Here is a 24072-nt window from a genome sequence, read left to right on the forward strand (position 1 = left end):
AGAGTATGATCTTTGGAAAGTGAGGAATGCATTTCAGTTTTAGCTTTACTGATTAAAAATAGTCTGCGTGCCTCAAAATGCCACAGACATGGCTATCCAGGTAAAAAAGAGATACCAGCTTTTCTTGGTGGGTATGAGTTAATGGCTACAGAATTTACTGTACAACAACTTACAAGTAAACAAAAACATCAGAAAAACAAATTGCACTGGTTCCACTTAACAACTGAAGCATCATTGCCACATGTTTCATTATAGATTTTGAGTGTGAATTCCTTCCAGAGTTCTTTCTTTTCATATCCCTGTTTGATAATACAGGTTATTCAATTTGATTCTGTAGAACAAAAGTAACTCAGAATAAAGCTTTCTCAGATTTTATCAAGTCTGGGAGTAAAACTGATTTTATCTATTGTGACAAACTGTGCCTTTGGAAATATGTGAAATTAATCAGCTTGCCATCTGAATGGAACACCTACAACTTCTTAGTCTAAATTGGTTCAAGAGAGTGGAATGTCCATCTCCCATTTCAAGTGAGCCAGAGGCTTTGTTTTTGTTTGCATTCCACATTTATCTCTAACCAGGAGACCTGTGTTTACAGGCAGTCTCAGAGCAGGTTAAACTAAGGTCAGCACAAAAGTACACCAACTTACTCTGGCTTCCTAAGAATTTTGTGAATGAAGAATTGATTAGGCCAGGATACAATATTTTGGGTCACACTGATAAGACTATCTTTCCCAATCTTGACTAAAAGTAAACCTTTTTAGAAGTTTGAAATACTCATGTTACTTATTAAAATATTATTTTAAAGGCTTTTGTCCCACTATGCTTTGAAGCAGATGATTGAGAAACTAACCAGCAAGGAACCTGCAGTCCTCTAGTGACATTTACAATCCAATCAGAGGAACAAACCAAAATGAACAACAACAAAAACAAAATCACAGAAGTTTCATGGAAAGCAAACTAATAAGATTGACATTTAAAACATTAAAAAGTTTTCAACTTTGGAAAGTTCTACTAGAGAGCTACTCCAGATATGATACTGACAGCTGTAGAGCCCATAGACTAGGCTTGCTTCAACAAATCACGCCCTGTTTTTATGAAGCACAAATGCAGCATCATGTTGAATAGCTGGCTTTTTTCGAAGGATAGGAAAACATGCTGGAGAAAAGACATTTGTTGCCAGGTGAACCACTTTCATAACCCATCTGCTGAAGCTGGTATGGCTACCTGGCAAAACGGCGAGGCTGGGCTCACCTGGGTGACCTGGATATTGCACTATCACATGGGAAACAAGTAGGTAAACACAGCAGGGAAGACAAGAGAGGTGGTGAGGCTTTTGGCAGCAATGAGGTATAAGATTGGATTAAGCTATTTGTGAAGCTAGCTCTTAGGAGGGATGAGTTTTTTCATTGTTTTGACGTTATTTTTCCTGCTGACACTAAGCTTTTGTTTCATGTTGAGCAAGTATGCCACTTAGTCTGTTTCATTGAGCGTAGACAAATAAAAACAATTAAATAATCACTAAAGTTCAACTGACTGCTGAAACCAATGCTCTTGTATCCAACAGTTCAGTACTTAAAATGCTCATCCAGGATCTGTGGTCTTTAGCCCAGCATTTAGCATACTTCCTAGAAGAACAATGCCTTTGGTCTCCTTGCTGCTCTTATGTAGCTGTTCAGCTATTTATAAGATAAAGGAGAAACTTGGAAATCTTATGTTCCTATGAAGGTAAATGTCTCAAAACAGAGTTCCAAAAACTACGGACATTTTAACAAGCTAAACTCAGATGGTAGGCACAAAGCTGCATTACTTGAGTGATTAACAGTGAACAGAAACACATTTTCTACTCCAAGGACAAAGTTTTGCAAGAATATACATATAACAAGTATGTGAGCACACATCTGTGTATGAATGTGAGCTGGAGGGAGAGATGGAAGGAATGGGAACTAGCATTTTTACCAGACAGTGACAAGCATTCCTGTTAGTCTATACATAGTCCATGTGACCCGTATTATAATTGCAATTCCAATTTCTAGAAATTACAAAACAGTTGTAGATGAAATGCTATTTTCCAGTATGTGCCTAATCTGTACATTAAATGTATGCTTAAGTGCTGCAGCTGTAGACATATATATGACCAATTATGCATTTAATTGGTCATTTGTGAAAGCAATTAAATGATTACTCAGGCAAATAATATTTGACTACTAGGCTAGGGCTTACTGGGCATAAACTGAGAACATCCTTGAATTAATATTTATTTTGAAGTATCCATATAACCATATATGCAGTATATTTTATTATTTTTTTATTTCTTATGTTTGTTTCTCATGCTTCTCTTTTCTCTACTAGCATGTAAAATGAAGAGTCTCACTGAAGTGAGAAACTTATCTGAGTTTTACTTTGAATGAAATCAAGTTTTAAAAGAGTGGAGCTAAATGTAGAACTAAAGTAATTATAAATCAAAAGAAGATCATGACACTTATTTCATCTAAACCACATTAATAGATAAAATACCTTATCCCCTCTCCCATTAGAAGCTGTCATAGGAAACAAATGCTGTAAACTCTTCCTTAAGGTTTTATGCACATCATAAAGTTTGTTAATTAGTCTCTTATTGAGAATAGCAGATTTCAATTTCTTTCAAGTTGGTTTCCTGCCTATTTAAAATAAAAAAGTCAGTTACTTCTAGGACTTAAATATAGCAAGTGACTATAATTACTGAACAAGTATCTCTGCAAAAACTGAAGGCATTAGGACAGAAGAAACAGGAATTTTCAGTTGAGATGCTTTTCATCTTACCTACCCCATATAATTCATGCTGATGGAAAACACTTGTTTAATCCATTGCCCATTTCCTGCTGTCTATAAAACCTCACCAAAGTGTATTCTTTACTCCAAACTACTAATGTTCAGCTGTGTATGACTACAAAGACCATTTGCTGCAGTTCAGACACCAGAATTAACATACAGGCTTTCCACCTAAATTTTCCTAATAGGGACTTCTCAGTTTATGCAGGCTTTGAATGAAATGACCACAAATTTCAAGAAGGAGCGAGTACCATGAAAATGAAAACAGAGTACTCACTGTTTTTTATTGTCACAGACAAAGCCTTTTTACTCTTTGTGTGTCCTCAGGGAATCATTCTGACAGCCGACTTTTGATTTTGCTGTCTCTCAAATAACAGAAATGCTACATGTATCTTAAAAAAGCATGGAGACCACAGTGTGTCATAAAATTTAAAGAAACTCTTTTGTAAATGAAATCTGATCAGAGATTCAATTTTTTATTATTTATAGTTTTCCCATTTGGTTTATTTATTTTTAATAAGGCACAGAAAAAAAAAAGTTAAAAAAAGAAAAAAAAAAACACACAACAGCAGGCTTTTCCAGATGCTGCCATCTTCTCTTCATCACTTTTACACAACTGTTGTCACACTGATTTAAAATGTGTCTGATACTTGCGAGTGTTCAGTATCTGTCATGTTGGAATAAAGGGTGTTTTTGTATACTACTTTCTTCAGGTGATTACAGAACATAGGTATAAAAAACACCCTTTGACACACACACAAACCCCACAGTTTTTGCTTGGAAACTTTATACTGAGATTTAGCCTGCAGCAGATCTTCAGAAGTGAGCCAGAAACTGAGCATTTCCATTACTAACAGAAAGCAAAGGAGGCAGCAGTTTGAGGGTTACACAATTATAGGAAAATGCCTTTCCTTCTTTGTGTAACCAAAAATGATTTTGCAGCAGTGTCCAGAATTTGCTTCCTATGACGTTTGGCAAATTGAAAATAAAACCAAACAAAACAAAAAGACTGAGATACAGATGTTATAAAACTGTCAACAAGCAAAACCTATTTCCTTTCCCCTCCCCCCTAGATAATTGCTCCAATTTTTCCTCCAGCTGACTTCAGATTATGTTTCTGCATAACAGATGAGAGTAGCTTCATGGTATTGACTAAATAATAGATGTTTGATCATATACTTCCTAGAAAAGATGAGAAAGAAGTCCAGAAGAAAACTGAAAGAGCTTAGAAAAAAGTAACTGACAAAAGAGCCTCATACTCAAATTTGTGCCTAATGACAATTAATGGCATGATCTAAAACCCATCTGCAGCAAACTCACACATTCACAGCAGCAAAGTACCTTGGAAACTATGGCAAGGAAGCCAATTTGCTGTGACATAGTACTGTCACCCAGAGAAACCCGTGGCTCAAAATCTGAAGGCAGAAGCAGTGCACTTACAGTGTTCAACCCTTCCCTGATTCAGCTGGGAAGTGGCTAAATTTGAATCCATGCACAGATCGAAAGGCCACAGGGCAGCACAGCAGCATGCAGCCCTGTTGCATTTCAGGTGGTGGGGCAGAGAGGGAAGGTTGGAGACAGCCACCCTGGGGCAGCACAGCAGTGACACCTCTCAGGCACATGGCAGAAGGAAGGGAGACCAGGCGGTGGTTGGTACAGCCATGGGAATGCTATCACCCAGGCATTAGCCTGCATCATTATACCTCAGGCCTGTCAATCCCAGTTTTATTACACTGTTTACAGAAGATTTGCCCACGTGTCCTACAGGAATTTTCAGATACTTGCACCATTTTTTTTACCAGCAAGATTCCACAGACATGTTTCACCCAGCAGGACTTCAGCTAAAGCCTCAGCTGCTGTAAAGGGCTTGTACCTAGGCTGTTGATATATGACAAAGCGTAAACATTTACATTTAACTCTTTTTTTCTCCAAATATCTTCCCCTTATTTCCAGAACTAAGTAGATGCCTTCTTGACACACACAGATGTTTTTATGGACACTTACAAGACACACTCTGATTTAGCAACATGCTAGAGTTTTCTCTCAATGTGTGAATTTCCACAGAGTTTAAAGATAATCTACCAGGACTGATTTTAGTGCTTCACTTACAAGTTTTCTACAGATATTACAAGATTTATGAAGGCTGTGAACTAGGAATATAAATATTTAAATTTAAGGTTAGTGACCATGTCTATTCCATTTTCTCTGCTTTCAAAGAAAAGTATTTTATTATATCAATCTATCATTTGATAGATCCCAGCACAAGAAGGATGTTGATCTGTTAGAATGGTTCCAGAGGAGGTCCACAAAGATCATCAGGGGACTGTAGCACCTCTTCTACGAAGAAAGGCTGAGAGAGTGTTCAGCCTGGAGAAGAGAAGGCTCTGGGGTGACCTCACTGCAACTTTTCAGTATTTGAAGGGGACTTATAAAAAAGATGGATAGCGACTCTTTGCTCAATCAGATAATGACAGGACAATGGGGAATGGTTTTAAACTAAAAGAGGGGAGATTTAGATTAGAGATTAGGAGGAAATTCTTCACTCAGAAAGTGGTGAGGCACTGGCACAAGTTGCTCAGAGAAGCTGTGGATGCCCCGTCCCTGGAGGCGTTCAAGACCAGGTTGGATGGGTCTTTGGGCAACCTGATCTAGTGGGTGGCATCCTTGCCCATGGCAGAGGGGTTGAAACTAGATGATCTTTCAGGTCCCTTCCAACCCAAACCATTCTATGATTCTATTTCTATGATTCCATGAAGCTGTCCCTGCTGCCCCTCACAAAACAAAAACAAAACAAAACAAAACAAAACAAAACAAAACAAACAAACAAAAAAAGCAGCAGAGTTGGGACCATGGGATTGTGCTCCTGCTAATATCCTTCAGAAAGCTTGAGAAAGTCTCCTGGCCAAGGGCATGAAGTTGTAGACCTGCTATCTTATCCAAGGAAGGAAAACAAAACTTTACTTATGAACAGCTTTGGGATTTTATGGAAAATTAAGGAAGGACAGATGGAATTACAGAGGAAGGGAGAGTGTAAAACAAAACACAACAGTGATGAGACTGATGAGTAAAATCAGTGTGCCTAGGTGCTCCTAATTAAATGAAAGATTTGGGATAGAAAGGCGTTTTGTCTGAAGTGTGCACTTTTCAGGGTGTGGTTTCCACTGAGAAAAGGGAATTTTTTTAAAGTAAGTGTTACCATACACTAAGTATTAGCCCAGACTACTTTCTTATTAGTCATGAAGCCAGTCATTCAGGCATTATAAAATGTTTAGTAATATCTCGGCTTTACTCAAAGCAGTAAAGAATACAAATCTGGCTTGATTTATTCTCTTAACTTTTCCTGCTGATATGCCCCAAACCACTCACAGGAACCTAAGACTGGAAATGGACTTCTCCAGTCTCTCAAGATCAGATCCCACATCAGGATAAATCTTGTCATAAATTGATGAACTCCATCTAAAAATAGGTAAGATTTATGTCCCCATTGCAGTGATGAAAGGCAGCTCCAGAGCTCTCCTCTCTTGCTGCTGGAAATCATCCAGTTTCCAGATAATGAACATCCTTGACTAGTTCCCGCCTGCTAATATGGGAGAAAAGTGGAAAAAAAGCACCACTCTTTCCAAAGGGAATATTCTTCAGTTTTAAAACAGAGTGATAGGATTTAGCTTTTGCTATGGATGAAATTACAATTGCCTGATGTGAAGGATGCGTGGTAAATAATTAATCTGCCATAAAATCAGTTGCTAGGAAGCCATTAACAGCACACTTTGTTGATGAGAAACAGTGGCTCTACAACAACATTTGGTTTGGCTAGTGAGGACTCGTTTATTCAACAGACACATGGCCTGTTTGTTGTTCATTTTAGGAAACATCAGCTTCTGCTCCATATCAAAAGCCAGAAAAAGATATTATTTTTTCATTTTTCATGTGATAGTGTTTTTTTTTTTTAATGACAAATGGTTAAAAAGTTAGTGTTTGTTTCTATTTTCTACAAATAAATGTCAAATAGAATAACTTTGGTTTTGTTGATATATCCCTTCATAAAAACTCTGCAACTTTAACACAAGGAACAAAAACATCCTGCTCTTCCTTGTTTATCAAAATTCACATTATTTGGCCTGAAAAAAAAAAGTGTCCTACTTTTTCCTCATCAGATTTTAACCTCCTGAAAACCTAAATCAACGCTTTTTTTTTTTTTTTTAATTATTCTAAATTAGGTAACGATAACCTGGGTGTGTAACATCAGATTTTACAGTGCACTACCTATATTTTTACATCTTTACAAATTGTATACAATATATTTTACATTATAGTCTGACTATAGTGTATCAAAAAATGAAAAAGAAAAGAGTGAAACCTTTCCTATAAAATTAACTCCCTGTTCAATTTCCACTTCTCTGTAAGTTCATATAGCAACATTAATAAAATCATTGGAAACTTCAGCTTTTCTGAAAGTGTTGTAATTTTAATTTTGTAACACTAAAATTATAATAATATACTATGCTTCATTCTATATCCTGGTTTGGGTGAATTTCAGTCAAGAAGCACAAAGAAATAGAGCATACTGAATTTTTAAATCTATACTAGCCTCAGCATCTCTACTGTTTAAGATATTCATATCATATCTAAGTTTTCAAAATTCTGGAAAAGAGAGATAGCTTTAGAGTTTACTTCCACATCCCCACTTGCCTGATTTCCACCGCTGCCTAGGTCCAGGGTTTTGACTGAAGCTCATTTCTTAATATTTAGCTAATTTAAATGCTAATTAGACTAATTTGATGAATAAGACGTGGTAGGAATTTATTAACAACTTTGCTGCTATTGCTTTATGTCTACAGAGAAATTTTCTAAAACAGGACCTAAGGGACAGTAGCGCATCTGTTACCAGTTGAACAAGTTGGATTTTTTGTAGTACTAAACATTAGAGCTGGTAATATACTGCAGGGGAGAAGGAGGAACGATTTAGATTTTTCCAGATCTAGCACATCTTGGATATAGGCCACTAGTGCAGTAGAGGCTTTATGCTGTCCTGCACTCATCTGCTTCATGTTTTTTGCTCTGAGTTTTATATATAGTGGAAGAAAATGTACCTTGTCTCTGTCTCTCATTATCTGCTAAAGTCATCCCATCTGATGCTACAGTTGTTCTGTCTGATGTTATTGCTGTGTATATAAAGAAGTCAGATCCTTTACTGCAAGTCTAATCTTGTGATAGACTTTGTGTTTTTATTGAATCCCGTTGAGTCAGTGAGGCTTCACAGAGGAGAGAGGTCAACTGTCAGACAGAAAAATGGATGAGGCGATCTCTTTGGAAGAATAGTCTTGTTGTTGCTTCTTTGTTTGTTTTATTTTGTTTTGTTGTTGTCTTTATTGTTGCAGCATGTACTGTTGCCACAGTCAATAAATTACTTAAGCAGGTGTCATATTTTCAAGATGTGACTATTCACAGGCAACAATTGCTCTTGGGCTTAGATGACCAAATTTTCCTCTGAAAAAGACCTACAGAGAACTTCCACAGAACTTTCTAAGGAAGAAAAAGAGGCTTTGCTAAAAATATGGCAGATGGTAGAAAAGAGAGTCTTTCTCCAGACTTGCGTGGCTCTGTTAAGGCTCTGTATGTCAGAGCTAACTTTCTGCTAAATTATACATACCCATGTATCAGAAACTCTGTGGTGAGGCTACTTTCCTCTCCCAGATTCCCAAGGCTATTCCCCAGATAACACTGACAAAGACACCTGGCTTCTTTTTACATGTCTGGACAGCCATACTCAAAGCAGAATACCTTTTCTACACAACACAATTATTATTTAATACTGCCAGTCTGCTAGGCACACAGTACACCCCCTCCTCTAAATAAATGAGGTTGCTGCAGGAATCACAATGCAGTCAGGACAAATGTTCCCCTGTAGAAGCAAGTCAACAGGCAGTATTATAATGCAAACAAAAGTCAAGCAATTTGCACTGGGAAAATAAGTTTTCTCTGCTAATCTGGCTAGTAATTAGCTGTTCGACTTAAAATACCTTTTTCTTTGTGATTGAGGTCTAAGACTTGTTCCACGCTAAAGCACCCGTATTTATGTTGTGCCAGCTTCTCTGATTCCTACACCATTAACTTTCCTACTTTGTCTTAAACCAAATTTAGCACTTAAGAAATCTGATAGCACTTCAAATGATCAACTCAGTGTATCTCAGTAAATGCAGTATATCGGCCAACAAGCATGCACACCTCACAATGTTGAGCCTTTCTCACTCTTCCAGTATTCCTCATTCACAATTTGCCTGGAGGAGAGGAGAAAATATTTTGTATCTCTTGTGTCACCTGGGACTCTCAGCTGAGACTGACCATAAGGAAAGCATTGGTGATAAAATTTTAATGCTTTAAATTTTTTAATATTTGTATCATTTTACAGTCACAAAGCATAAACTCATACTGTCTTTTGTAAGTTTTTTTATGACAAGGAAGCTGTTTGTTCATAGCTGTTTTGACTTCGCTGAGCAGAATATACTCTCTAACAGTGAGAAAATGATCTTAAGAGTGCAGAAAAATGTAAAAAGAAAAGTTCTGCTAAAAATAGCATATTTTGGACTTTGTTCTCCCCTGTGTAAGCTCCCATGGTTGAATTAGTCTGTGATTATTTTAATTTGCATATAGAGCAGCAGCCCCCAAAGATCCATCTAGAATATCCCCCAAATTTGGAGGAAATCTGGATTCAGGTCCTTCCCTTCTGTGATACCCTCAGGCAACTCAAAAGATTGCAGGCATCCTATTCTTCTTAAGAAAAGTACAGTTCATACATGACTTTTGAAGCTACATCTGTATCTAGATACGTATTTCTGATGAACAAAAATAAAATCCATGGCAGATAGAAAGCTAAATATCTTTGTGGATCTGGACCTTACTATTTCTTTGTCCTAGTTTTCAACCAGTAAATATTACTATTACTGTATGGCAAAGGAGCCAAGAAGGTAAGCATTCTACAGATGGTGAATGGCATGCTCAAGTGTAACAGTGGAGGGGGTCATCTAAACATTCAATCATAATTAAAAGGGGATAGGAATAAATGTAAAGGAGGCTAGGCGTACTGAGAATACCATTTCTCAGTGAAAAAGTTCCAAATCAGTTTACCATGACCTTAATTTAGTCTTGTACTTGTTACGTTTTTGTATAAGCTTTCATTTCTGAAAGCTCAAAGTGAATGTAATTCAGTTTGCAGGTATTTCAAATGGAGGTCAGCACTCACTTCTACGTGTTGACAGGTCTGAATGAGTTTCGCCAAAAGAGTTTCCAGTTCAGTATTCCTCTTAATAAGGTTGGTGAGGTTACTCTCCAAATTTTGCTGTCAAAAAGAAAGAAAAGAACACATTAGTATTCTGAAGAATTTAAAATTTAAGTGAACAGTTGAAAAATGGGTGTACTTTCAGGATCTGAATTATGTAATTACACAGGTATCAACACATGACATTCATTTTGATGTGCACGGTTAGATATTTTGTCCATGAATCAAGCATGGCAAGACAAGAAAGCTGAAATGTTTGTGGTAAGAGTTCACCACAAAATACTTTCTAAGGACCTACTAGAAACTAGGTTAAGAAATTAGTTTTAATCAGGGGAAAAAATAACAGAGTAAGTAGAAGTCAGGGAGGTTAAAAATGCTTTATCAGAAAAAAAAAAAAAAGACTCCTTATTCCATGCTCTTAGTCTGACATTTAAATTTAACAACCTGCTGCTAACTGACGTCTCCCAGCATGTGCCTGTTTGGGATCACACTCATAAGGACTCAGTAGTAGGACATTGATCACACCACCGGGGCATTGATGTAATTGATTTATTTCCCTACTTGAGTACAGTCAGATTTTTTAATAAATAATTCTAAAGAAAACCATCATTTCTAAGTAAAATAATAAAATATCTACTCACTTATTGTCATTGTCCTTGAGAAACAATGTGTGGTTTGTGCCTGTGTTTATCAACCGATTATGGGCACAACAAATATACCCAACTGTGGGAGCTCGCAGTGCTTTCTGCCTCCCAGATCTGAAGCCACATCCTGGCCGCTGTGCAATTTCATGTAAGACAGAGATTCAGAAACAAATGATTCAGCCTCCTCCCTCCCCACCCTACCCACAGGAAGGAAATCCAAGTGCATGAGGAAGATGCGGTCTGTGGTGGCTGTGACCTGCTCCCTTATCTGGCTGCTCTGGGACTGGGACTATGCAATGCACTGTGGGATTTGCAACTACCAAGGAGCTCCTTGCTTTTTAGCGTAGATCCTGTGATAGCTGCTGAAGTCCACCTTCTGGAAGCATAACATGCAAAGTTTCCACAAACACAGAATAATTTCTAAGTATAACTTGAGTAAATAGAAAAGAATAAAAAAATACAGTCCATTAAAAAGAGTCCTGACTGTAAACACTCACACATTTCAGTAACTTTATATATATTTCATATATAAATATATATTTCATATTGAAAATCCTGAGGACAGCTCATAAGAAGCTTTTCCTCATAGTCATTCACCTGTTTAAGCGTGTGAGACTAGTCCCTTGCTTAGTATTCCTGACAGGCTGACAATCTCTGCCTTTTAATTGTATGTTATCCTCCATCAGTCCCCACTAAAGTGATCTAGGAGGTGCTGAACAAGAATAGCAGAAATAGGCCCTCCTCACAGAGCCTGTAGTGCCCCTGCAGAACTCTTCTTAATTTCAACCCTGCTCATCTTTTATTAATATACTTCATTTCTCCACCCTACTGCTTTTCCCCACGATATAGCTATTATGTTACTTAAGGTACTTCAGCTACTACAAACTCACCTGACTTTTCATCCTTTCATTTTCCTCCATCCCTACCATCTCCACGCAGGTATTTCATGTGTGTTTGTGTGTGTTTTCTGGCACTGTTACCTCCTGCCTATTTCATGCTGTTTCAAAATGCCTTGTGCTTTGCCCTCCCTCTTTGCAGCCATGCAGTCTCCTTACTTCTTGCCTTTGGCTACAAGTGAGTGAAGCTGGCAGTATTTCACTGCTGAACCACACATACTTTGGCGTTTACCAGAGCTGAAGCTGTAAACACTGGAGGAGGAGTCAGTCCTGTCCCATTAAAGACAGCACAGGATTTTGATGGCTTTATGTATGTAACTCTTTGGAGAAGCGTGATGGGTGTTTGAAGTACATAATTTGGGCATTTTCTTTCCAGCCCAACCATGCGTATCATGTATCACAAACTCTGGTTGTAAAAATACCTTCTACATTGCATTTATTTTATAGCTCATTAAAAACAAAGAGTAACAAGAATGGGAATTCTTTACCGAACAGTTTGAGCTGTATCTTATATTTCCAAAAGCTGTACTGTGAACGATCATTTAATTGCAGAGGCATGTTTGCCATGCTGTTAGATGTCCCTTTTCAGAGCTGAGACTCACATGCAAAGTCTAAATATCATATATACTTACAGTATCAGATAACCTTTGTCTTAAAAAAAAAAAAAATAAAATAAAATAAGGGGATCCAAATGTGCAAGTAGTCTTGAAATTATATTTATGTGCCTTCCTATTGCCTATGTATTCATTGTGTGCATGTCCTGATATATTTATACTACAAGATGTAAGATGAAAACTGTATGATTGATGAGTAAACTCTTGATGAGTATACTCTTGAGATTGCCTAATTTCAACAGTATTTTTGACACAATAAATGCTAACAATTAGGGCCAATACATACGCTGAAGAAAAAAATATTCTCAAAGCTGTTATGGAATTTGGAATACAGTGATTTTAAAAACTTTGTCTTTCTTTTTTTTTTTTTTTTTTTTTTAAACCTTTGTCTTGAACAAAGCCCATTCTTGAACAAAGCCCATTCATGAAGAACAAGAATTTGCATTGAAACAGAAATTTATTTACCCATAGGTTTATTTTAAATCTTGGATAAAGATTTTAGAATATTTTTTCTCTCCAATGAATATAAACATAAGCCAATATATATTATTATGGTTTCAGATGTGTCGCTTGATGTGGTCCGCCTTTATCAGTCATAAAAATAGAGAATAACCATTACACTAGTGAGTTGCCTTACAAAAATTAGAGAAAATGCATTCAAGAGCTCTTGAACAGTGTTATTTTCAAGTTGGAAATTTTGGATTTTTTTTCACTGCAGTTTGGTAGGTAAGAGATTGTGGTCAAGAAGTATCAGAATTTTGTTAAACGTCTGTTGAAGAACATCAGTTTATATTAATGCTTTACTAAATAGTAAGAACTGGCAGCTGCTTTCTTAAATGAATGTCAATCTTCCTGATTTCACTAGGGCAAGTACTGAATGTCATTTCTTAAAACTGGGCTGACTTGAAAATTTTAAAGTTTGTTAAAATTCAATCAACTCTTGCAGTATATTTACCTGAATTTTCTTTTGACAGTATCTTTCTCTAGCTTTTTCCCCTGTTTGATGCACATATGGACCATTGCACCACTCTGACTATCACACAGCATTCTGGAGAAAGTTTGTTGCCAGATTATGATGTATACATTTGAAAACAAGTGCTAGAAAAAGCTTATCCAAAATATCTTCCTTCTTCCCACCTAATATTCTATGGCCATTCTTGCAGGTGAATTGCAACAATATTTTGGAAAAATGTCTAGCTAAATCATAATTACTGAAACATTTTAACCTGCCTTTCCTCATCTTTTTTTTTTTTCTTTTTTTTTCTTTTTTTTTTTTTTTCACTTGCCAATTTTGTCTATTAAAAGCTGATTTTAGAAATTCAGGGGATGACTTTTAAAAAGAAGTACAAGAGTTGCTGTACATTATCTCTGTGAGCAGGTTTCATACATCTTAACCCTGTGAATGAAAACTGCTCTCAAAAGTCAAAAGCCAGGCTGAATGCTTCATGACTTACCAATGCAGACCTAGCCTGAGATCTTAAAAATCCATGTGTGCTTCACAGCTGTTTTTTTACAATATCCAGTATAAAGTGAAGAGAATGCTTACTGTCCATTTAGCACGGTCTGACAACTGTACAACATAAATATTCTTATAATCTGGGGATAAATCCAAGTAGATGGAATCACAGACGTAATTGAAACGGACAGTTGAGGATGATGTTTCATTTAGACTCTGCATGCCTACAAAATGATATGATCCAGGGACTGGAATCTGAAGTTGGAAAAATTAATTCTAAAAACTAAAGGAATGTAACTCATGACTGGATGCCTTCTTTAAGCTGCTGTCTAGCTCACAGTGAAGTCTTGGTCTTTTTGCAGTAATGATTGCGTGAGGCTCATGCCCTGATTGAAGGGGGAAGTCAGACTAGATGATCATAATGGTCTCTTCCGGCCTTTAAATCTATCAGTCTATGAAAACCAAATGTGAACCCATGCCCTTTGCCAAATTAACAGTCTCATGCAAAGCATCGCATGTCTAAAATAGGAGGTAGCACAAACAGATAGTCTTAAGCTACTATATGGGTTGAAAATGCTGTCAAAATAAATTACCGTAAGTATTTCTTACTAAAGAAGAAACATGCTGAGTTGTGTACTCCTGACTTATGTCACAGCAGAGAGACAACATCCCTGAGAATTCCTCAGTGGCATTTTTCTGCTCCATAAATATGTCTACTCAAAGGGTCACAAAAGAAAGATACAGCTATCAACTACAATGAGATTTTAAATTCCATTTGAAGTCACTTTCCTTTTTGCATTGGAAGTATTCTTTTTCTTGCTCCTGCTAAATATAAGCATTCATTAGAATTTACCACTTGGGAGCTTTTTCACATTAATGCATTTTGTTTGTTGACTGGAGTGCTTTGAGAGAGATTATATATTTTCAGACTTGATTGCTTAAAGTGTGTGACCAAAAGCCAAACAGTTATATAACAATAGAAGAGAGATTAGGACTAAAACACACTTTAAAACACACTGCAGAAGTGTGATCAAATTCCATTTTAGTCAAGCTAGCAGGGGAACCAGAGCGGTGATGACATGGCAGATCAGTCTTTAGGATATGCAGACTCCCTATAGATCATAAATATGCACCCTGTTGCTAACAAAGTCCATGCGACCACATTTTTACTGTAACTATTTTTCCTCCTAACTTGAAGAAGTTATACTTGCATATGCTCCAGTTACATTTCCACCTCGTTGCGGTGACGTACCCTATGAACCAGGCCTGCTGCCTCTAGGACTTGCGTCTAATCTATTAAAAAAGTTGCCAATCAATTCCAGAAGAACTGCCAGAATATTAAGCACGGTCTTGAGCCAGGTTTTGGGTATATGTGAGTTTAATGTTTCCTTTGGTGTTCTTTATTTAAACGGACATACCAGGTGCACATGGAAAAACTTAAGCTAATTTTTATTCTATGTACTTGTCCTGAAACAGATGACTGCTCTTCCATAGGATACACATGCTCGACCCTGTATTTCTTAAGCCAGGGAATGGTAACATTTGTAGTTAATACAAATGATTGACCTCTAGTCTCAAATGTGCAGAGCTTGACAACTGCACTGCACATTTCTATGTGAAAAGAAATAACAGCTATGATGTTGATACACTCCTGGGGACTATGCTTTTTACCTCGAGTGATTACAGTATATCGCAAGGAAAGACCCTTGAGATACTGCATTCTTAATTAATTGTCCAGGACTATTATTATTAAAAATGCAATAAAAATAGCTGCATTTGAAGCCACCATCACTTAAACAATATTAACTAAGTCAGGTCTGTTGCTATATTTCACAGGATTTTTTTTTTTTTTTTAATTTTATTTTTTATCTCTTATTTAAAATGCAACATTGGGAAAAGTAAATGAAATCCAAGCATTTTAGATTCTTGACCACACAAAAACCTTATTAACTGAGAGGACAATATTCTAAGGAAAGCCTACAATTGTTCTCTCACTTCTCTGCAAAGCTGTGCACTCAGTGTAACATGGGTGCCTGCCATTTGCAGCCACAGCTCTGGCCTTTGATTCAAGTAGAGGTGACTGCTACACTACTCTGCCTTATGAGTTGCCTTGCTGCAATGCTCTTTAGTCTTCCTTCACTGCTTTTTCTTCTGTCTTCAGAGCATAAGAGAAATTTCACAGCTGTGGCCTCTGGGGAAAAAGGACAGGATGAGAGCCATATATAGCATGTTGTAGCAAAAGTTTACCTTTGATGTGCTGTATTAGGTTTGGGAAAGAAACAATGTATGTGCTTGAGGATTGTTCTAACTGCAATAGAGACCACGATTACAAAGAACACAGGCCAATGGAACTGACACTGATTAGTTATTTTGTTATTAGTTATTTTATTAGTAATAACGTGAAATGGACATACAAAAAAAAGGGGGTGGGGTGGGGGAGAAGATGGGAAAGGAAAGAATATAGAGAACAACATGTTTTCTCAGGGCATTCAAACTTCTTACCAAAACTTTGTCCCAAGTTAGACAGTGACAGAACTGACTTTAGGATAAGCAATTTTTTAAAAAGAGATTCCTATTTCAATCAAAATATAAGATATCCAAATACTGGCTTAGCTGGGATCTTGTGTAGTTAGCTCAGCCCTGTTTCTAATGAATAAGTAACCAAAGTAGGACAACGATAATAATCAGGAATCAAGAAAGACATTTAAGCATTTGAATAAATTTGAAAATATACAAGTTGTGGATGAACACGTGAGCTATTCAAGGTTTGCAAAACTGTACATATATTTGAGGCACAAATATGTGTGACTTTTTTTTTTCTTCTTCAGTGCAGTAGTCAAACTGGAAGATGAAGTGTTAAAAGAGCACAGCAAATACCAGATAGATTGCATTTAAAGCATATCATTAAAGACTTATTGAGGAGAGCTAGGCAGTTCTCTAGCTTATTCCCTACTGGCTAATCCAATGCAATGAAGGGGGATAAGGAGAACTTGAATGGTTGTACAGCTGTCCTGCAGCATCCTGGCTGCATCTGGTTCTGAACTCCCAAGACATGGGACGTATTTGAACCCAGGAGTTCAACAAGAGCTGCTGCTCATGAGACGTTTAATTTAATCTTCAGCAAGCAAGATCTGGGAAGTATTCATTCCAAAAAACGAACCTCTGAGTTTTGCACATAACTAATGACAGAAACTTATAGAAAGAGAAAGCAAAAAGCTCATCTAAAGTACCACAATTTATGCAGTGTTATTAAAATCTTGGCTTCTACAGATATCTACCAAAACATTTTTGAAAGTTTATATTTTATTTGAGAGGTTATATTATGGAAAAAAATCTGTATTTAATCAATCAATACATATTACTGCATTTTGCGGTTGAAAAAAATCCCATTTTATCTAACCAGGTATGTATAAAAAGCAGTTCAGTATTAAGCTAAACTGGCAGGTTAGGAAGGAGAGCTGGATAGGCAAGCAGCAGAGAAAGTAAATACGGTGATTTGGTCTGTGTTAGGTAGTAGACCTGTGGAGCTGCCATAAACCTTGTTCAGCTCTTTCTGCTGGCTTGTGACAAAGCTGCCATTTGAGGGAGCTGCAACCACCTGTATTTGTGTATATTTCTCAGCATGGCAAACATCACTTTGAAAGACCTCTGTAAATTGCCTACTTGAAGGTATTAGAACTCCATCTCCTCACATGACTGGAAGGGCTGGGATGGCTAGGGCACACACTAGTTTTGTCTGCTACTGGTGCAGCATGCAGAACTTTGTCAGAGTAGACCACCAGAAGGGATTTATTAAAGAAATGGGAGTCAATTTCTGTGCAATTCGTCTATAGAGAGGAAACAGGTTTATCTGTTCCCAGCTGTTGCTCTGGCTGCTGGTTTGGAACCATATTGTCACTGTCGGAAAGCCCAAGTGAAGGCAAAATTCTTTGGGAAAATGGAGATCCATCCCACTGTTCAATGTCATGGTACCTCAGGTAAGTGACAACCAAACGGTCAGCCAGAAAGACCCAACTTTGACTTAGGGTGTATCATGCTAAGAAAAGAAGCCTTTACCGTTATGTTTTATAGTATTTTTTCTTCTTAAAAACTATCCAGGATTTTGCCAAGAATTATACTATGACTTAGTTCTTCCATTCTGCTGCACACTGGTTCTGTGCCACTGAAGTCATTGGTGGCTCAATCTTTGCCTTCCAGTGGAATAGGCCCCAGCTGCAGTAGGTTACTAGCAATAAAAAAGTTGGTATCCTTCCAGTTTAATGCTCATTCTGGCACAAGCTCTTCACTTTGCTGCCCACAGTTAGAGCTAGATCTAGACAAAAGTGTAAATCTCTCCATTTTCTTCTCATTTATCCTATTTCCTAGACAGTATACTAAAATACTATATTATATTGAGTAAATGCCCTGAAAGAATTTAATGTGGTGAACTTGAGTTACTCACACATTTAAAGTTTAGACACAGGCTTAAGTACTTCTTTGAAAAGAAGGCTTAAAGAGTCTTCCACAATACTTGCCAATCTGGGCTGGTAAAATAATTTATCAACATTATTCTGTTCAGAGATTTTGACCAAGCACCAGATCTTTGATTTAGGACTCAGGAAAATAAACTTTGATTCATATTGCAGCTACAGATTTGTTATTATATTTAAGTCTTCAATTTTTATAAGTTGCTATGGATAAAAACAAAGAATAATGTTAAATATAGTACAATTGTATTCCTCTGGAAGGAACTTATTAAAACGCAAAATGTGATGGTAATGTGATGGTGGTGAGCTGATTTTAAATCAAGTAGTGAGTATAAAGTACAAGGTAAAAATCATGATTTGGAATCAGATTTTGTTTCATGTTTCTTTTGTACTCTAGTAAAGTTTATTTTCTTACTTGTTTAACTCTTATTTCCAATACTTCATCAAAGATCATCTCCAGATTTCAAATCCACTGACCACAAAAAATAAACAAACAAACAAACAAAAACAAACACAACAAAACAACCATACACAAAAAAACAAACACACACACAAAATAAAACAAACAAACAAACACAACCACAGGAGCTTTTTGTTGGAAAATCAGGTTCAGGTGTCAGTATGATTTAAATATCAATGCACTGGAAAAATAGCTATGACAAAAACAGCGTTCCATTTTGCCTCATATTTCCAACTGATATATGAAAATAAAGCATACAAAGAAAACAGCAGGCAGAAATACATCCTCTCTCATTTAATGTACAACACTAAGATTTTTCTCCCCTTACCTCAGCAGTGGACCCAAAACTATTCCCAGACAGCCTCATCTCCCTCACTACTCTTATCTCCAAATCATGTACTTATTTTGCCTCTGTTGCTTTGGCCATGCTGTGGCATGCCCAGTTTCTTTAATGATGCACCCTCACCTCCTGCTAGATTTCATGAACCTGAGTTGAACCCAGTTGCTGGCTCCTGCTTTGCCAACTGTACACAGTGCCAAGAGTTTCTGGGTGGAAGGACTGAAAGTAACTCGGGTGCTCAAGGAAGTACCCTGGGGCTGACAGGTGCATGCTACAGCCAGGGAAGTCCCCAAGTAAATAATTCCTCTGCTTCTCCTCCTAAGATATCTTACTACTTTTCAATCCTTATTGGACTGCACATTCATTCAGATTAAAATGAAATGATGAATTCAATGTTAATCAAACTGTCATTTGAGAGGCCAACAATTCAAAGACAGATTTTTATTTAACAGCCTTTGATAATATAAATTTAAAGTTTAAAAATAATAATCAGCAAACCAAAAGCAAATGTCCTATCTGGAGGCATAGATTTGCACAATTCACTTATTTAAGCATTGCAAATAGTAACAGATGTGTTTTATTTTACTAATATGAACTAATTAATTAGTATGAACTAACAAATTGCTCATTCTAATATGAGCAATTGCAAGAGAATACTTCAAAGTAATGAACAGGATTGCAAGATTGTTCTCTTCACATTTTAGATTCTCAGCTTAAAGCTAGAACCCTCAGGAAAGATCTACATGTTCTTTTCGTAAGAGAATTAGAAGAATAAATAAGAGAGCCACATGTGCTAATAGCAAGAGACTTTGAACATTTTAGTAATAGAATAAGGAAAAGATACTTTCTCTTTGGTCTTGGTTAAAATATTAAACATCCAAATTTGCATTAGTAAATTTGGCTTCAGAAATGAGGGCATTTCATGCATAGAGAACCAAAGCAATTTTCAAGTGCATACATAGCCTTGAATTTCATAAACGTTCAATTAAGAACAAAATACTTATGAATAATAGAGAATAAACTTCCACCACTGCTTTTCTAGAACAGCAAGAGATATGTATAACCAAACTCTTCTTTAAAACCTTAAAAACTTAAGAAAAATCAAGATAATTTTAAAAAACCATTTTTCTGTTACTTCTTCTTCCTTCAAAAATGATGGTCCCCCAGAGGAAATCATGTGAGTAATGAAGCCTTCTAATTTATCTTTGAACAATTTACTTAGAATTTTAGCCCCTTTCATCTTACCCAGTCCAGCTTTTCTAAATTAGGAATGCAGAAGTGAGCTGTTCTTACATGGTCTCCTCATCTTCTTCACATCAGGTGGGCTAAGAGTTGGAAAATGGAGAACCAGACTGCCTAAATCCTCCCATGTATCTTTTGCCACTGTTCTGTAACCATTTACCATGACAGGCATTCGGGCAGTGAAAAATACATGCCCCTGCATTATGGTGAAAGACTAGCAATTTAGAGACGTACAAATCCAATTATTACTGGAGAAAGAGAGGGAGTGATCTTAAGATTTCATTTGACACATTTAGATAATGTGACCAATTTATGCAGACTTCCTCCAGACAAATTATTCATCTGATTTATCGCAGCCTTTGAAGTTTTTCATACTATCAAGGCTGGCAAACTTTTTCCACTGAAAACATGAGCCACAGTTGATTATGTAAGTATGCTTTTCATAGTACTTTGGGAATTTACAAAAACTGTGAAGCCTATAGAAATATTTATTTGGAGCCTTTATTTAACTAATTTAGATCTTGACCTAAGACAAAGTTTTATTGGAAGAGAAGACCAGAACTTGATTCACCCAGTACATTACTTTAGTTTTGTATGTATTTTGTTTATCTGTTCTTTGTGAGAGACGGGACTACAGTCTTTGTGAGAAACACTTTCTCTTTAACTATATAAAACATGCACAAACAAGAACTTGAATAGGCATTCATACATGCACTGTGATATGCAAAACAAGTGCAATGTGAAGATGTAGAAGGTGTACAGAGTATTCCCTGATGTTTCTATGTATGAATAGCAATAGTGTTCGAGGTCTCACAACACTAATTTAGTGTTGAGCTTCATTTTGTACACCCAACAGTTTTTAGAACATCCCATGAAAATATACCGTTTATTTATTTATTTATTTTTTCTTTATTCTGTATTAAGCAATTTTATTATTTAAAAGAGCTGTGTCTATAATCAAAGCATTGATTTAAGTGTGGCTCTGTGTGCATATGCATGTGTATCCATGGATATGCATGTGTATTAGGAAATTCTAGAGCGAAATCAAGCTACAGATTACCCTGGGCTCTCATTCTAGCTCACTGAACTCTGTGCCTGTATTTTGAGCTGACTTGCCCAGTTTGAGCATATTTCACCTATGCAACTATGCAACTCATTCAGCACAACAGCAGCTGGGAGAGTGAGGAGTGAGAACCAGCCCTGAAGCTCCCCTCATCCATGCAGCAGAAGGGCAGGAGGTGCTCCAGGCAGGCAGCAGCAGTTCCCCTGCAGCCTGTGGAGAGGCCCCTGGTGGAGCAGGCTGTGCCCCTGAAGCCCATGGGTCCCACATGGAGCAGATCTCCACGCTGCAGCCCGTGGAGGAGCCCCCGGTGGAGCAGGTGGATATGGCCTGGAGGAGGCTGCAGCCCATGGAGAGCCCCCGCAGGAGCAGGCCCCGGGCCGGAGCTGCAGCCCGTGGAGAGGAGCCCACGCAGAAGCAGGGGTCTGGGGGGAGCTGCTGCCCACCCGTGGGGGACCCGTGCTGGAGCAGTTTGCTCCTGAGGGACGGACCCCGTACGGACCCATATCTGGAGCAGTTCTCGGAGAGCTGCTGCCTGTGGGCAGCCCCTGCAGGCTCAGTTTAGGAAGAACATCCTGTGGGAAGGACCCCATGTGGAGCAGGGGCAAAGAGTGACCGTGAAGGAGCAGTGGAAACGAAGCGTTAGGGACTGACCGCAGCCCCCATTCCCTGTTCCACTGTCCTACTTGGGGGGAAGAGGCGGGAGAGGGTGGAAGGGGGAAAGGAGTTTTTTATATTCTTTCAATTGTTTCTCATGTCTCTAGCTTGTTAGTAATAGGCAATAAATTTGGCTATCTCACTATGCTGAGTCTGTTTTGCCCATCACGATAATTGTTGAGCATTCTCCCTGTCCTTATCTCAAACCTTGAGGCCTATTCATCATATTTTCTCCTCCTTTCCCTTTGAGGAGGGGGAGTGAGAAAATGGTTGTAGTGGAGCTTGACTGCCCACCTGAATAAAACCACCACACATATAACAACCAAATGTATCTATGCAAGGGAAAGGAAAATCAACATCTATCTACTTCCTACAGTCCTGGTCCACTCTTTATCTCCAGGAATTTGGAAAGCAAAGCTTTGCAACACTTGTCAAACCTCAGGGCATCAGGCTGTCCCAGATGGAGAGGCTTAGATTCCTCTTTTCTGCACAAACACCTGTTTGCCCTGTACATAAACACGCAATTCTGTGAGATGACCAAGAAAATAATTGTGCAAATAGCCAAGGGGGTGCCAGCAGGACTATGCCATACATTGCATGCATAACTGATGTCAAGAGCAGCTCTATTTTCCCAATTGCTCCACTGTTGCTGTAAGTACATATATTTTACAGTTACATGATGACAAGAAAGCAAGTTGGCATCAGTAAACCTTTCACTTTGTTCTTTGTTGTAGCTGTTCATGCAGGATATGGGAATTACGTTTGGAAAAACTGCATATTCTAGATAATATTACTGAATTTTGAAATGAAAGCTCCATTAACTTGCTTTTTTTTTTTTTTTTTTTTTTTTTCATTTGTTTCTACCAGAGTGCTTCCTATTCTACATACTTACATGTTTAAAACTAGCTTTTACCCAGGATTTGTTAATTAATAAGGATCTTATTCTACTTTGTATTTCAATATCTCAGTGGGTTTTTGTTTTCGTAATAATGCATTTGTTCCCCAAACTAACATCAACTCAAATCATGCAATATATTTGTTTCCATTTTAACCATGTAACTTCAACTGAAAGAAATGAGTGATACACCAATCTGTGAGGTTTTAAAGCCCCTTAAGTTAGTCATTTAAATGATTAAATCAAATTTGATAAAAACAGTTTTCCTAATAGAGAAAACTAGTAATACTTCATGTTTTGTACTTTATATCTATGAATTATAGTTTCTTTTAGGAAAGAGAAACATTGTGATTTTTATTTTACAGATTATGAAATTTCCCTTAAATCAAATGCCTTTAGTTCAAAACCCACTGAAGACCGTACTAGTTTTTCTAATGAGTCAGTAGGCTTTGAATGAGATTCTTCATTCCTCTTGTTACAGACACCATGTACCAGTAACACATGCTCTTATATTGACAAGTGATCTGGGCAATCAAGATCATCATCATAGAATCACAGAATGGCTCGGGTTCTAAGGGACCTTAAGGATCACCCAGTTCCAATTCCCTTGCCATGGGCAGGGATGCCACCCACTACATCAGATCATTTCATAAACCCCTCTTAAATATTGAGAAGCTGCAATGAGGTCACCCTTCTTTTCCTCAGGCTGAACAGCCCCAGCTGTCTCAGCTTTTCTTCATAGGAGAAGTGCTCCAGCCCTCTGATCTTCGTGGCCTTCCTTGTGATCTGCTCTAACCACTTCACACCCTTCTTGTGCTGGGGGCCCAAGATCTGGATGCAGCACTCCAGGTAGGGCCTCACAAAGGCAGAGCAAAGAGGGACAATCCTCTGTCTTGCCCTGCTGGCCACTCTGGTGATGCAGATGGCCTTCTGGGCTTCAAGTGTGCACTGCTGGCTCAGGTCAAGCTTTTTGTCCACTAGAAATCCCAAGTCTTTCTCCTCAGGGCTGTTCTCAAGGAGTTCTTCTCCCAGCTTGTACTCATGCCTAGGATTGCCCCAACCCAGGCACAGCACCTTGCAGTTAGAATTATTGAATGTCATTAGGTTTAAGTGGGCCCAATTCTCAAGTTTGTAAAATGCTCAAGATACTGATTAACTACTACTTTGTTGTCAGAGTAGTACAGGTAACTTTGATATCAAATTTTTGCATGAAGCCACACATGCATGACTACTAATGACAACAAAAGTAATGACCCAA

General features: G+C 37.7%; 1 protein-coding gene across 4 annotated transcripts in view; it reads right to left on the bottom strand.

Moving 5' to 3' along the window:
* MID1 (midline 1) overlaps positions 1–24072 on the bottom strand; it is a 245479-nt gene that overhangs the window by 39688 nt on the left and 181719 nt on the right. For all 4 annotated transcript variants that reach the window (XM_082782121.1, XM_082782120.1, XM_082782122.1 and 1 more), the window contains exon 3: positions 10049–10144. In XM_082782121.1, the coding sequence (XP_082638247.1) occupies positions 10049–10144 (96 nt within the window). The remainder of the gene's footprint in view (positions 1–10048; positions 10145–24072) is intronic.

This window comes from Aythya marila (genome assembly GCF_965140915.1).
Source record: "Aythya marila genome assembly, chromosome: 1".
NCBI lineage: Eukaryota > Metazoa > Chordata > Aves > Anseriformes > Anatidae > Aythya > Aythya marila.